At 32.5% G+C, this 17,180-nt stretch overlaps 1 protein-coding gene and 1 long non-coding RNA gene across 14 annotated transcripts in view; one reads left to right on the forward strand and one right to left on the reverse strand.

The window, feature by feature from the left end:
* Positions 1 to 17,180, reverse strand: part of Kiaa1328 (KIAA1328 ortholog) — a 254,580-nt gene that overhangs the window by 151,626 nt on the left and 85,774 nt on the right. For all 12 annotated transcript variants that reach the window (XM_021726530.3, XM_021726528.3, XM_005325562.5 and 9 more), the window contains one exon: positions 5,167 to 5,294. In XM_021726530.3, the coding sequence (XP_021582205.2) occupies positions 5,167 to 5,294 (128 nt within the window). The remainder of the gene's footprint in view (positions 1 to 5,166; positions 5,295 to 17,180) is intronic.
* On the forward strand, positions 10,485 to 16,952 carry LOC144369814 (uncharacterized). 2 transcript variants are annotated; one of them, XR_013429598.1, is made up of 4 exons: positions 10,485 to 10,850; positions 13,803 to 13,917; positions 16,470 to 16,585; positions 16,705 to 16,952. It is a non-coding gene; the product is annotated as an uncharacterized LOC144369814 (long non-coding RNA). The 2 variants fall into 2 exon arrangements; XR_013429600.1 differs by having other exon boundaries at positions 10,489 to 10,850; positions 13,808 to 13,917.

A 17,180-nucleotide genomic window follows, 5' to 3' on the forward strand; every position in this document is an offset into this window, starting at 1 on the left:
ACTAGTTTCATACAAAGAAAGATGCCAGTCTATGGTCACAAAACCAGATACTTGAAATAAAGTGTTCTAAATGTAGAGGCCAAAGGAATCTCCTTTCTAATATTCATCCTCTCAGAAAGACATCTTGTTTTTATAGTTTACTTCATTTATAATAATGACTTTCTTATTCAGCTTCTCATTTTAACATTTCTAAGTGCCTCTTTCTCCCAGTTGATGGGATATTTCTTATTGCCGCTGCCAGGAACATTCTTTCCCTGGCTCCTTACATGGTTGAATTCTAATATCCAAGGTCACAACTTAAGTGTTATCCCCTCACAGAAGAACTACAATTATTCAATCACATTATTTATAGAAATGTTCAATTACATATTAATGTCCTGTTAGGAGCTTTCTCCCTCAGAACTGCTGCATGCTACTTCAGCAAAGTAAAACAGTTCCAGGAAAGAGGGACATATAAAGTTGGAATTAAACAACAATAAGAAATATGGTGTAAAGAAGAGCCACATATGGCCAAATACACACACACACACACACACACACACACACACACACATATAAAATCTATCTATATATGGAGAGAAAGAGAGAGAGAGAGAGAGAGAGAGAGAGAGAGAGAGAAGAGAGAGAGAGAGAGAGAGAGAGAGAGAGAGAGAGAGAGAGAGCGAGCGCTTTGCCTCACACTAATCCCCAAAATCAATTCTAAGTGCATTAAAAACCTGCATATAAAAGACAGAGCTATAAAACATTTAGAAGACAATGTACAATATTTTATGCCTTGGAAAAAGGAAAGACTCAAAAAGCCCAAACTATAAAAGATTGATAAATTAAACAACCATTAAATTAGGAACTTCCATTCATCAAAAATACCATAAAGACAGTGAATCATCCATAAATTGGTCAAAGATGTTTGTAATACATACAACCAACAAATGTTTAACATCCAGATTATAAAAAGAATGTCTATAAATCAATATGAAAAGATCAACTACTTAAAAAGAAAAGTGGACAAAACCTGGCAAAGAATTTGAGAAGATACATAATATGAAAAGATGCTCAACTCCGCTAGTAATCTGAGAAATGAAAATTAAAATGACTGTAAGACAGCATTTTGTAATAGTCTGTTACACTGGTGGCCTCCAACAGCTACACCTCCCTCTAGTCTCTTCACCTTAAATCTAATCTGTTCACTTTAACACGTGGCAAGATCTGAGTCTCATCTGTAAAGAGACTTGATAGTTTCCATTTTTGTGCTCTGAGAGCCCTGAGCCTTTCGGTAAGAAGTTCAAGGGCTACATAAAGCCAGAGGCCATGAGTAAGCATGAAAAGACTGAGAAAGGCCCAGTCATGCCAGGGTCATAGCTGTAATGCCAGTTCCATGCAGCTACATGAATGACTGCAGGCAAGGTCAGTAGAAAAGTCACTCAGCTTTTCTCAATGCCATTCACAACCTTGTTGTGGAGTATACAGTTTGTTAAATAGCAGTAGATAACTGAAAATATAAGTCAGTTACTTTATGTTTTCATCTTCTAAAAACCCAAAGGTGAGAAAAACTTCCAAATATCCTGACGGGGTAAAATCCACTGAACTTAGTCTTAAGTTTTTTTTTTTTTTTTTTTTTTAAAGAGCATATGCCTACCAGGCATTTGTGGTTAGTTAACTAGATTTCATAACATGAATTAGAAGTTTTTTGGCACAAAGAGGAATTACAATTTCCAAGAAAGAACAATTTCCAAGATTCAAGTGATAAAAGCCAGAGTTTAAATCTTCACTGCCAGCTATATTGAAATGATTAAAATATATTTATTTAACAGAGCACTACGGCAGCCAACAGTTAAATTCCAAAGTAGAAAATAACCAAAATATGTTAAGTGACAAACAAAGTACAAAACTACAACTATACAGCTATAGAATTTTAGTTTTCAAATATGCCAGTAAAAATCAGAAGAATTTCACAAGTACTTATTACTATTTAATTAAGCCTGATTTGAAAATCTAGAATAATTAAGGATGCATGACTGTTAAAAAAGTATATATAGTCTGATCCCTTCTCTCATATTGGTACCAACTGGTCTATAATAATGGTATAATAATGGAAAAACATACCGACAAGCAAAACATTTAATAAGCCAGTGAAAAGTGATGTGATAAAAAAAATTTCCCATAAATTTCAAAGCAAGTGTCCTGAATATAAGAATAATGTTGAAGTTTTTGTCCATGGTGCAAAGTAAGGTTCTAAATATATAAGGGTCTAAATCTTGTTTTTAAGTGTCTATTTATTCCATCATCATTTGTTGAAAAGATTTTCCCCATTTAATTAAATTAGGATCTACAGAGCCAATTAACCATATTTGTTAAGGTTTGTTTCTGAACTCAATTTTGTTTCTCTGGTATATGTCTACCATTAAGGTGGTACTGTATTGTCTTGAATACTGTGTACATTTGTTGCCTATTTCTGTATAACAATTTCCCACAAATTTATAAAATATTATAAATTCAGTAGTACACAGTTCCATAGGTCAGGAGTATAAGCACGTTTTGCCAGGTTCTCTGTTTGGTTTCTTACAAGACTACATTCAGCTGAGCTCTAATTTAAAATTTCTAAGAAAGAATCTGATCCATGCTCATGCAGACCCTTGACAGAACAGAGTTCCTTGGGATGTAGGATTTAAATCTTAATTTTTATACTGTTGGCCACAGTCTATTTTTAGCTTCAAGTTCCCTCCATCTTCAAAGTCACAAATGGTGTGTTAAATTGTTCCCATGCTTCAAATGTCTCTTAACTTCATCTTTTGTTCCCAGACAGAAAAAAATTCTATTTATCTCATGTCCTTAGACTGAACCTATCCAGATAATCTTTGATTGATTATATATCATAACACAATCATGAGAGCAAAGGTAGAAGAGGACAAAGGCTGTGTTGGCCATCTTAAAATGCTTCCTACTGTACTATAATTTTAAAATAAATTTTGAAATTTTTGTAAAGACAATCCTCCACTCATGTTTCTCAAAATTGTTGTGATTTTTCTCATTTCTTTGCACTTCCATATAAATTTTAGGATTCTTTTATCAGTTTCCATCAAAAAATTATCAAAATGTGTTAGAATTCTGATAGGGATCACAATAATATACAGATCAATTTGGGAAGAAAGACCATTTTAAGAGCATTTGAGTAGTTCATGAATGTGGAACTTGTTTTCATTAATTTAGATTTTCTTAGATTTTTCTTAGCAATGTTTTGTAGTGCTCATTGTACAAATCTTGCACTTCTTATACTAAATATATTCATTTTTAATTTTAATTAAAAGTGAACAAAACTAAAATTGATTATGACATTTAGATCTTGTATCTTGCAACCTTGTGAATTTGTTAGTTCTATCAGTTTTTTGTAAATTCCTCAGGATTTTCACATGTAAGGATCTCATTATTTGAGAACAACCACAGTTTGAATTCCTTTCCACTAACTTAATTCCAGGAATTTATAGAAAATTTGTTCTAATACAGTTTTCTCTCCCTCCCTTTCCTTTGTGCAAATGTGTGCATGCATGCACACACACACACACACAGTATCTGTCTTATAAATTCACCAATATACTTTTATAATTATTATTCTATTCAAGTATCTTTAAAATAATTTAAGAAAAGAAGAAATACATAATTGTCTTTATTGGTACTCTTTATTTCATCACATAGATTTAAGTTATTGCTTTATGTTATTTCCTTTAATTTGAACAGACTTCTATTGATATGTAATATAAAGCAGGCACACCAGCAATTCTCTCAATCTTTATTTATTTGGGAATGTCTTTATGTCATGTTCACTTTTTAATAATAACTTTGCTGCATTGCCAAGAAACTTTTTTTTTTCAGTTCTTTGAATATGGTATCCCACTGTTGTATTCTCCACGGTTTCTGATGAAAAGTCAGCTGTTAATCTTATTCTTTTTATCTACAGAACTCTCATGCTGTGAAGAGCTTAATAGTATAAAAAGCATGACATCATCTTACATTTTTTTGTTTTTAGAAGTATGGCGTAGCTTCTTGAACTGACAGTACAATCTGGGCTTGTTGAAAGTGGTACTATGACTCAAAGGTAGTTTGGTATTAAAATAGTTGGAATTAAGATATATGTTACATATTACATACACATTAAAATGCATAATATAAAACTAGAATTAAGATTGCCAAGATGCTTTATCACTATATGACTATTTAACTTTATAATTAAACAAAAAGTCTCATTAGCAATACCACATTCCAGCAGAATTATTATTATTATTATCATTTATCTATTTTGACTTTTCGTCATGTGCAAACTTTAAGCTCAAAACTGAAGTTACCTCAGTCAGAACTCTTAACTCATCGGAAACAATTGTTTCTAGGTTGAACAGTAATGATGTTTTTTAGAATGTTTGCAAAAATCTTTAGGATATTTAGGATTTCTACTGTTCAAGAGGAAAGATAATGCTCTAATACATTATCTATATTTTGATACTTAATATGAATACATTGATCACTTCTACAGTGTCTTAATACAAAGTTTATTTTGCATTCACCTAAATATTGAAGCCCATACAGACATAAAAAAGACAAATATCAGTTTGCAAAAGGCAAGGAGTGTCTTTAGAGGTTGTTTTACATTAAAACTGGTAAGACTCTGAATATTCATTTAATCATATAATACTACTAAGTGATATATGTATGTATAAATACATATTTGTGTGATTAATACATACATGCAAATGTGCAAAATATTTACATTTTATCAATTTAAAGTTTTTATGGGTCATCAAGTCACTTTTATTGTAAGAATTATAAATGAATTAGAAAGGCTTATTAAGTGCTTTTCAAAAGAAATGAGTAACACACAGCCCATTTGATTTTCATTGAGTAACAGAGCAGTGCATTTTCTTTACCATTCCTCTTATGCTTTTTCATATAACCAAGAGATTTCCCACTGACCTTTAGCCTATTTAAGGTAATTATTCCTGACTTTTGAGACCCAGGAAAAGAAGAAAGGAAGGCAAAAGACAACAACTCAATCACATGCAGTATCTGCAAATTTATTTTAAAACAATATTACATACTGTGTAACAAAAGCAAATGACTCTTTTGACATCTTGTTAGTCCATTAAAATAAAAAAAAAGGATAAAAATACAGATGCTTACCTGTTGTTCCTGCGTTTTAGCAGCATTAAGTTCTGAAAGAGACATGGTAAGCTTCTCCTGCTGTTCTGATAGGTATTTCTGATAGAGACTTAGAAGTTCTTGGCATTCTCTGTACTGTAGCTGAAGAGGTAAGATTTCAAATTAAGGAAAAACATTTAAAAAATGGGTCCAAACTGTATAATCAGTGCTACTTTTCAGTTTTCAATAAAAAGAGGTAGAAATGTAACAATATTTAGTAACAAAAAAGGTAAATATATAGTCAACAGATGGAAACAATACACATATTTCCCCCCTAATCATAAAACAACAATTCACAAAGAGGGTAGCAATGGTCATCCCATGAAAGAGAAAATTATTTCTCATGTCTTTAGATTTGAATAGATAAAAACAAATGCAGATACATGCAAAATAAACCCCTACCTTATGCCATGTATAAAATAAAATGAAAATATATCACTAATCTAAATGCAAGAGTTAAAACTATAAAACTCTCAGAAAAACACAAAAGTACAACTTCTGACATTAGATTAGGTGATGATCACTTCAAATCATGAGCACTCCCCCCCAAAAAAAGATTAAAACTGGACTTCAATATTATAAACCTTGTACTTCAAAGTGTAAAAACATGGAAAAATATAATCCTCATGATGAGAGAAAGTAGTTGGAAATCATATATGATAAAAGACTGGTATCCAGAATATATAAAGATCTCATTGGAGTCCTCTTATGACTCAACAATAAATTATTAACCCAATTAAAAAATGGGCAAAGGATCTGCACAGATTTCCAAAAGAATATATAAATGGTCAAAAAGCACAGAAAAAATGCTAAAATAATTATCCATTAAGGAAATATGAATCAAAAGCAAAATTACATGCACTAAGATAGCCACAATCAAAAAGACTAACAAAGGGAGTGGTTAAGCGAGTGGCTAACAAGGATGTAGAAAAAGTGAAACCATTCAACATAGCTAATAGGAATATAAAATTGTGTTGCCATTTTGGAAGACAATTTGGTAGTGTTTCAAAAAATTACACACTGAGTTTCTGTATACTCTCAAAAATATACCCAAGAGAATGAAAATACATGTCCACAAAAAATCTTATACATGCATATTCAGAGCAGCTTTATTGGTAACAATGAAAAAAAGCAACCTTGATGTTCGACAGCTAATAAGTGAATAAACAAGGTGTGAACTAGATATATAATGGAATATTATTTGGCCATAAAAGACTGAAATACTGCTATTTGCTGAAAATCTTGAAAACGCCATGTTCAATGAATGGGGTACACAACGAAAAGGTGCATTTAATATGATTTCACATATGTGAAATATCCAGAATAGGCAAGTCCATACAAATAGAAAGTAGACTGGGGTTGCAAGAGCTTGGGAGAGATGAAATGGGGAATAACTTGGAGATATGGGGTTGGAGGAAAAGATAATAAATATGTTCGAGAATGAAACTGTAGTCATGTTCACACATCTTTGAGAATATATTCAAAAACTTTTAATTGTACACTTGAAAAGGGTGAATTTATTTTCTGTAAATTATATCTTAATCAAGTTGTTATAAAGAGCAAAGTAGAAATGATGACATTGGTAAAAATAATTATTGCTTAATTTTCACAGAAAGTTCCTAACATATTAAACATAAAGGGATTATAATTTTTTATTTAAAATTTGATTTTTGTCATTTATTTTGTTTAACATCAGATAAGTCAATGTGTCATTAATCAAAGTATCACCTGGGAATTTTCTTTAAGTGTGGTATAAAGAACATGGCAATCTACCCTGGGGTATCCTCTCTCACAGTCCCTAAAACTTGAAAAATGTTGAACATGAAATTCATCAAAAAGGTCACCTAACTTCATGACCAAGTGTCTGGGAGACATGTTTCTAGCCAAGAAACATCTCATTGTGGTAATTTTCTCCCCAGGCTCCTTTTTTCTTCAGATCATTTTTGAGTCTCCCTCTTAACACTTACTTATGTATGCTGTTGGTGTAGGAATTACTGTTCAGTGGGATTATTCTATATAAATAATTTTACAACGGGTCATCATGATTAAGGGTGGAAGTAATATTTCTTAAATGTCAAAAATGGTGACTGGCTTCAGTATTCCTTAACATTTTCATAACCTATTCATTGCTTCTGGGCAGATTCCTATTCTAATAACTTTTCCCAATCATAACTGCATAAATAACCAATTGCTTCATTATTCTCATTATTAACCTTTAACAGAAAAGGAGCCAAAGATGGCTTATAAAAGAGGAACTGATTCACAGTGAAAGAATAGGTTACTATGCTTAGAGAATACATTAATTAGAAGAGCCTGTTGAATAACTGGTATCTTAACAACAGTAACAACAATAGCATGAATGGTGGTCTAAATAATCTAATAGGTTTTCAAAGTTAATCTATGTTAGACAGGCTGGCTTTACATTTCCACACTTTTTGTCAGCAAGCTTTTTTAAAAAACAAATGATTTGTGATAATCCCAGGAGTCTCTACCAGCTATTATGTATACAAAAAGAATTTTTTATTCTAGCTGTTACATAGGCAGTAATGTTTATAGTAGGTGAACATATTAGCCTGGTCACAGAATATGGATTTTACTCTGGAAAAATCAAGCACAATTATATAGCCTAGGAGTTAAATGTCAGCGTTTCAGACAAATTATAGGCAAATTCATTTAAATACATGCCATGTAGCAGAATATAAAAACAAGTAGTCCTATCCTCATCAATTTTTTGTGTCTTTCCTGATTTTACCAGATTTCAAAATGACCTGCTTTTCCTTCCTCCTTAACACAATGGGACTGCAGTTCTCCATCTGGAGAGAGAATTATAAATGCTAGGAAAATGTGGGTAAAATGCCCTCTTTACTGATTTGGGGAGGGGCAGGGTTGTTAATGAAAAGAAGACATATTTGACTCAATCCTGGCCAAATGACAGGAAAGATTATGCAACAGATAAGGAAGATCAAACCTAACAAAAGGTATACACTAAAATTAACACTGGAATCTGTCTAAGCACCATTTAAAAACCACCATTTGTGATAAGTAGTCATCACAATCTCTTTGAATAAAGGCTTCATAGCATAAAATAAATAAATAAAAATTAATGTTAACATCACATGAAGACCTAAACATCCAATTAATTAACTGAAATGGCTATAGAAAATGATCATTTTGTAAAGTTTAAAGGTTTAACTCTAAAATATATTATATAGAAAAATAAAACAATGTTGGCACAGAATGAATGGGGAGATGAGAGAAATAATAAAAACTGTGTAAAAGAAAAATCAGAGGTAGAGGGAAAAGGAAGGACCAGAGCCAGGGTATACTACCAGTCAGCTGTCACGGTAGAAGAAAATTGTCCTAAACTGGAAGAATTCCTCTGGCCCAGCAGACTTCACCCCCATGTGCTGCGCCACTTTACCCTTGTCTCCAATGCTTGGGATACTTGGGTTTGGTACTTAGTAATGCTGACTTAATACAGAACCAAGTAAAGACAGGCATTTGTGAGAGGAGAAAAGTAAAACATAAAAAAGTCTCCTTTATTTGGAACCAAGATTACTTATAAAATAGCTGAATCCTATTATGGGACAGGGAAAGTACAAAATGAGTTTCAAATATCTTATGATGCTAATGCAAGAAACTGTCCAAAGACAAATAGATGGGGGCTCATTAAAGGAATAGGTGCTAGCCTAAAGGAGATTCTCATTAGCCAAATTTGAGACAATTTATACACTGAAATAATAATCTGCTAATGAATACCAAATTGAATAAATAACACACCAGCTCATAGAAATACTTCAAAAGGGGAGAAGAATGGAAACAAAAAAATGCAAGTCCTCTTTACAGAAGAATTATTGATATTTTAACAGAAAGAAACAGACAAATCCAGAATATGGGAAATTTTACAAATATTTAGTCTGAAAAAAAGCAAAGATCTGTACAGAAGAATACTAGATATTTACTTAAAATGAATTTTTAAAAATTATTCCAATATAATAATGAATTCAGGCAAGGATCATGAATGGACACCAAAACATTAGATGAAAGGTTAATAAATAAGATATTCAAACAGTATCAATATTATTTACTTACAGCAAGGAAGAAAATGTACCTTTAAAATGGTAAAATCTGGTGGTTGTGCCTAAACAAATATCAATTTAGAATCACTAACAGTGGAAAAATGGAAATCATATGTCTTCTAATGTACAAAGTAAGCTTTCATCTAAGAAATAATCAATACATATGTTTAATTGGAATCTAATAAAATCTGTAAACCTAAACCCTACTTCACAGAAATCAGAATAAAAGAACAAGTTAAATTTTCTCTCTGTCTCTCTCTCACACATACACACACATATACACACATACATACACAAAAATCCAGAGTGTGGTAAAATTTCCAAAGTGATTGGACTGAATTCTTCAACAAGTCCATGTCAAATGGGAAAAGGTTTGATGGGAGGTCCATTCTTGATGAAAAGACCAAAGATACAACCAAATGCAACCTATGAATCATGACTGAATCCTGGTTCATGAGAAAAAAGCTGTAAAAGATTCTTGGGCCAATTAGGAAAACTGGAATATGGACTCAGGAACAGTTGATACTATGAAATTACTGCTAGATTTCTTAAGTATCATCATGTAGTGTATAAAGTGAAATGTTTTTACTTTAGGTTACAAGTCTAAAGTATTTAGTGTTAACATGACACCTGTTATTTTCAAGTGGTTCTGAAAAAAAGAAAGCAAATAAAATTTTTATGTGTAAATTTATAAGTAAAAATATATTAATATATAAACTTATATATTACAATTATGTTTATGTAAATTATTTATAAACAAATATAAATGTATATGTGAAAGGAAACAAAGTATATAGTTAAATATCAATAATTATGGAATCTAGGTATATGGTAACTCATTGCAATACTCGTCAATTTTTCTACATATTTAAAAATTACTGTAATAAAAGGTCGCAAAAAAGCTTTTGTTGTTGTTGTTTGTGTTTTTGTTTTCCTACTATTACTCAATCTCTCTTGGTCTTCCTACTTCTACTATAAATTAATATGTGAGAAGTGAAAATGTAAGCATCAGGTTAATTCCTAAGAACTCTCTCCAACTCTTTCCTTCTTGGCCCTTAAGTCAGGTGACAACCTATTACTGTCTGCTTATCACATGATCTGAAGATATATTCAATAGAACCTGTCCTTTAAGCCAGAAAGAAGCACATGCAAGGCAACAATAAAAAGGTCATGCAAAAAGGGCTTAACAAGTTTTCTCCTAATCATTTAACAAATGCTTTCTGAATACTGTGTAACAGGCCTAAGTAGTACAAGGCACTGATATAGCTGAAGAAAAGGACAGACTGAAGTGTCTTGATTCAAACATTAATTCTGGTACTTGGTAACACTTTAACTTTGGGCAAGTAACTTATACAACAGAAAATGAGTTCTTGATAAAGTCAAACCTGGTTCCAAGATGATGTGGTTAGCAGATCTGGACAAGAATTTCTTAAACTGTGATCTGTGCAGGAGTACAGCCCACTGATAAAAGTCCAATGTCAAATTAGAATATTTAACCAGCTCCTTTTCAGCTAAGTCTCTACCTTGTTTCTTATAGAGCTGCAAAGCCAGATGGGACAAAAACTGACTTGGAACCGAGATGTGAAGGTATTTAATTCTGTTTTGCTCTAGGTGTTTAGGGACTGTGAGTCTTCAGGGAACCATCTACACAATGGAAACCCAATAGTTATTTCTCTAACCTTAAAGAAAAGAACACATATTTGAAAGTTTATATGCAGATATCCTAAAAAAGCAGGCTATCAAAGTGTCAGATTGATCAGTCCTTTGATTTCTTCTTAAAATAGTTTTCTTGTAACATACTACTGTAAAAGAATACAAGTTCTCAAGTATTCACTGTGAACATTAAAGAAAAGGTTACAAAAGCATTTCTACTGAAAGCCATGCATTTTTCCTTGCTTCTAGCCTGCTTAAACATTTCTCTTTTATTTAAAATTACCATATTTCAACAAGAACCAAAGTAGAACTATTTCCCCATTTGGAAAGGCTACTTTAAATCAAATCAGCCATTTATGAGCTGTAGGAACTAGCCTAGAATCATGAAAGAAAAAGTTATCACAACGCTTTGCCTGTAAAGTTTCTTTGTAAGGTAAACTTCGTAAACAATGATCAACACTTTAAAATTTCCCATTTCAAAAAGGAACTCCTGATAGTGCAGACCAATAAAATCTGTCTATATGCTAAGCTCTCTACATCCTGAAAGGTGCTAAGTGAGGTTGTGTGAATAATGCTTTGTGAGTTTTACAAGCCCTGGCCCTGAGGAATAGAGCTCCTTGGAGAGGCATCATCTCATTTTGTTCCCCATCTTCAAGAAGAGATTTGTTCTTGCATTAAATTAAAACTCTTCAAGAGCTTTCAGTTTTAATGCATGTGATATCTGTTCTCTCTTCATAGCCTATATTTGTCTATTTTAACTATTTATGCTGCTGTGTGGAATCATTCATTTCTGAGCAGAGTTGAAAAGGTCCAAACTAAGTAACCCAGTGGCATTGGGTGTTCCTCAAATATTACATCTTCCAGCTACATCATTTTTGTGTTTGTCATCTCCCTCTTCTTCAGATTCCTTATCAGCCTTCTCTTCTAAAAGACAGATGGTACTACCATCTTCTATATCACAATTAAATGATTATCACCAGGAACAGGTGCTAGAATATCTACAGATGACTCAGTATAAACTATCTGTGGGTATGGTGCCTCTAAGTACTTTAAAGATATTGGTTTTAATTCTCATCAAAAGAAAAAAACCCTCATGAGGTACTGTTATTAATCTCATTTTACAAATAAATCTACAACACAGAATAGTTAACAACTGATGCAAGGACATTCTGTCAATGAGCTGGGATGTGGAGGACACCAGTGTTTCTTAAAATGTAATACACAGAGGAATCACCTGTGGATTTTCTTATCGGATTTTGATCTAGTAGATCTCAGGTGGGCCCAAAACTATACTTCTACCAAGCTACTAAGTAATGCTGATGCTACTGGTCTAGGCAGCATACATTGAATGTACAGATCATCTCTGAGAATCCTATTCCATATCAGTGGGAGGAGCCCCCCCCCCATTCCTTCATGTTGAAGTACCATGCTTTATCAGATTACTTTGCTTCTTCCTTTTAATCCATCCTTAGATGCCTGTGGGTTTGTTTTATCTGCTTTGGTTAACTGTTTTTGTTTGAGAAGGAAGCACGTAGAAAACAAAATATGAGATGTAAAATAACCCATTTTCTTCCTTAAAAGGAGACTATATTCTGAACTTTCAAAGTGGTATCATATTTCTACTGTGTTTGACCACAGAAATATAATAATTAATAAATATCACTAATAGGGCTTAATAATTTATACTGGGGAAAGAGTCCATGGGAAAAAATAAACAATCACATTTTTTGTCTCTTACTTTCAAGTAGATATCGACCTTTTACCTTTCCTGGGCATACTTTAAGTCTAAGTTTACAGCATGATTCATGAATTCAGCCCAATGCTGCCAGACCATTAGCTATGGCCTTTGGGAACAACATTCTCTCACCAGAGCTGCATAAATTTTTTAATGCAGCATTGAAAATATCACCTAATATTAATAATTCTAAGTAAAAAAATCAAATTCCTTAAAATAGTATCAATACTGGAGTAAAAGGGAAAAGAATACTTATACACTGGAATCATATTTAACATATTAAGGTCAAATTGGAAAAAGTAGTAAGAATATCTTATTATTTTCCTCTTTGAAAACGACTGAGACTACTGAACACAAACATAAATTACTGCTCAGAGAAAAATTAAATAACTTCAGTGTGGAAGCTTATTATCTAAACTCAGCAAATGCTACAAAGGCTGAAGGTAATAAAGCATTTTATGAACAACTTCATTTCACTGGTTCCTAATATAATTGAGCTTATATGGACTATTTAGCAGAATGATATTAAAAAAATTGATAAAACACCAGATTATTTTCCTGACCCTGCATTTAGGAAATGTTACAGAGAAAGATCCAAAAATACTCAAGGAGAAAAGTTTTCCAGTATTACTAAGATCAAGAACTTAGTTTTTGATTTACTGTTTTACCACTATTGACTACAAACTAAATTAATCCAAGAAGCAATATTTAAAAGAACAAGCCTCAAGGCCTTGGATTTTATTATATTAGATCAACAACAGAGATTTAGACGTACTAAAAAATTCAAAGTAGTGAACAGAATAGTTAAAGTCAATGATTTCTATTCCAGTTTTTAAATATGTGGGTGTGTGACTGCTTAAGCAAATCTGCTAGGAAGCAGAATATTTGCACATTTAGTCTCTGTCTAGTGGTGATTTTTCTTGAAAAGTAAGTCTGAGTTAAATCAGCTCACCCATTTTTACAGTAAGATGGAAAAACATTTTTCTTTTGGAGTAAAGCAAGGCATGTAAATACAACAGGATGTATTCAGAAAGTGGAGTTCATGTTAGCAGACAGAAAAGAAAATTTAAATTAAAAATAAAATAAGTGTAGTGGATTTTTGATTCTAGACAAGATGGAGTAATATAGTTCTCCCTATTCCTCTTATTAAGTACAGCTAAAATTCATGGACATCACATACAAAACAAACATGACTCTGAAAAACAGAAAGAAGAAGGCAAACTGGCCAGGGGCATTAGATTAAACTTGTGCAGGGACAAGACAGCAGTAAGTAGCTTGTTTTTTGTTTGTTTATTTTTGCTTCATTCCTGTAGTGGGAGCTGGAGAAGAAATCAGTCAACAACCCAGAAATGCCAATTGGCAAAGACAGGGAAAACAAATAAATAAAAGAAGTAAAAGAAAGAAAAGAAACCTAGTTAGAGAGAAACTTTTAGACAAGAAATGCCTTACTTCAGCCAGACACCACAGAAAAAACTGCAACCCCTACCCCTAGACTTTCAGGAATCCCTTCACTGTACCCATTTTTTTTTTTCGCTCTCAAGAGTGATATCAAAGAAGACTGAATTGGAGCAAAGAACTTTAATCCTGACTTTTGCCTTTACCCTCATGATTGTCAGTGGAGGCTTCCTGGGGAACCTGGAGTTCTACTCCCATCTAATATAGCTTTAATGAGTGTCCCTCTTTGCAAGGATAGAATGGGAGGAAGCTAAATGGGAAGACAAGACTTTCATTGCTAATAAGCAGCAAACAGTGAAAGCCATCTGGGAAGCACCTGCCCTTTTCAGCCAGAGTAGTATCTGCAAAGACCTAGTAGATAGCTGAACTTCCACTCCTGCCCACTCCCTGCCCCCAACAGCTATAAGTTGCCCAATCACAAGTGTCAAAGAAGGACAAATAGGTACCCTGAATTTTTACCCCACAATCTGGAAGTAATAAAGCGGAGCCTTTTCTTCATTGATTGGTGTATTGCTAGAAAGGTTCTGCTAAAAGAGATGATGTAAATGAGACTATAACATAGTACTCCAAGTGTCTAGAGCATAGTTAAAAGCCATATGCTATACCAAGAACCAAGATAGTATCAATTTGAATGAGAAAAGATAATCAACAGAAGCCAATACTGAAATGACACAGATGTTGGAATTATCTGAAAAAGATTTTAAAGGAGTCATCACAAAATATTTCAATGAGTAATTATGTACGATTGAAACAAATAAAAAAATAGAATGTCTCAGCAAAGAAAAAGGAGATATAAAGAACAAATGGAAACTTTAGAACTGAAAATTACAATAACCAAATTAAAAAGGTTATTGGAGGGCTCAACAACAGAATGGGGAGAACATGCGAAACAATGAAGTTAAAAATACAATGATAAAACAATACCCAGTATGAACAAAAAACAAAGTAGACTAAAAAAAAAAAAAACAACAACAAAAGCAGAGCCTAAGGGACCACTCAGACTATAACTAAAGTTTTAATGTCTATGTCATTGGAATAACAGGGAAAAAGCAAAAAGAAGTAGAACTGGAAAAGTATTTGAAAAAACTAACAGCTAAAAATTTCACCCAAAATTTGGCAAGAAAAGCTGAACAAATCCCCCAAAGGATTATTCCATTGAAATTCATATCAAGAAACATCATAATCAAACTTCTGAAAACTAAATTAAAAAAAAAGTAAAAGCAAGAGAAGCAGCACTATTTAAAGGGAAAAAATGTAAAACAACATGAATTTCTCATCACAAAATAAGAAGGTCAGAAGGAAGCAGCAAAACATTCTTTCAAATGTGAAAAGAACTGTCAAGGCAGAATTTTATACCCAGAAAAAATATCCTTCAGAAACAGAGAAATTAAGAAATTATCTGGTGAATGACAACAATGAATTTATTGCCACTATATGGAGTTAAAAGAATGGCTAACTCCCTAAATAGGAAGGAACTGAAGAAGAAAGGTATTTTGGAACACCAGAAAGGAAGAAAGAATAGAAAGAGCACAAATATGAATAGATATTTTCCTCCTTCTCTTGAATTTCCTAAATTATGTTTGACAGGTGAAATAAATGAAAGTATATTTACCTACTATCCAATGTAGGTAAGGAAAAAAACATAACTATAGAGTTAAAAAGCAACTGCATCTAGAAACAAAAAATTTACTCATATTTACGTACATCTTATTTCCCTGAAAAGGTATATTGCCACAATGATAGTTTAAAATATCCTCAACTCTCACAACTCTCATCTTCTTTATCTATATTCAGGACACTGTCCCATATATTACTTTGGTATGATTTCACTAATTTTTGGCTACTGCCTATCACCTTCAACTAAGCATATCCAAAGAAAAGTCTTTTTTGAAGCTTTCTTCTCAAGTTAACATTTCTTTCTCCACACATTATTATAAAAACTCTGAAAAGATTAATACATACTCATGGTCTCTATTTCTCATTTCCAATTTATTTTTTGCTCAATACAATTAGTTTTTCTATCCCTCATTCCATTTACATTGTATTCCTGATAAAGTATTCTCTAACATATTTTTAAATGTACCAATCTGATTTCAGGTTTCATCCTCCTCGACTTCGTTCTCCTTCAAAGGATGTCTTCTCCTGGTTCCAAAGTTATAGGTCCATTCTGCTTCTTCCTTACTGAATGTTCCTTTTAAAATATCACTGACTTCCTTTAATTTCCTTCCCAGGAAATGTAGACATTCCTTCTTATAATGTCCTATAACCCATTTGACTTTTATTGCCTCCTCTATAACCTTATATTCTACCATAGCTTAAAATTCAATATATATGCTGGTGATCCCCAAATTTCTATTTCTTAGGTATACAAGAAAAGCAATGTGATATAAGGTTCTATAGTAGTCCCACGTTGAAAACAAGATTGTTATCTAATATATGATGTACACATACTTGGCAACAGTGAGTTTGTATAATGGAGGTAAGATAATTGATAAACCTTTAATTCCTCTAATCATTTTCAATATTTTCAAATCAAAATGTTGGATTTTTACATTTAAATAATTAATGCTCAAAAAAGTTTTAACTTCTTATTTTCAGAGCTTCATCATAATATTGTTGAATGATGTCACTTTTTATAAAGAAAATGCTAATTCATGCTCATTTCATTTGAAGAAAAGATGAAATTTGGGGCTGGGGATGTGGCTCAAGAGGTAGTGTCTGGCATGCGTGCAGCCCGGGTTCTATCCTCAGCACCACATACAAACAAAGATGTTGTGTCCGCCGAAAACTAAAAAATAAATGTTGGAAAATTCTCTCTCTCTCTCTCTCTCTCTCTCTCTCTCTCTCTCTCTAAAAAAAAAAAAGGAAGAAAGAAAAGATGAAATTTACTTTATTAGAGAATAATATCTCATGATTAGTTCCTGACTTGATTATCCTTTGAAGTGAATCCAAAAATGGCATCTGGTATAATACAATCAATTAATTTAGGATAACCTATAAACAATAAAGAAGAACTCACACCAAATAAAATTAAGGACTATGTTACCCATGAAAATAAAATTTCTTCTTTTTCT

This window comes from Ictidomys tridecemlineatus, chromosome 13 (genome assembly GCF_052094955.1).
Source record: "Ictidomys tridecemlineatus isolate mIctTri1 chromosome 13, mIctTri1.hap1, whole genome shotgun sequence".
NCBI lineage: Eukaryota > Metazoa > Chordata > Mammalia > Rodentia > Sciuridae > Ictidomys > Ictidomys tridecemlineatus.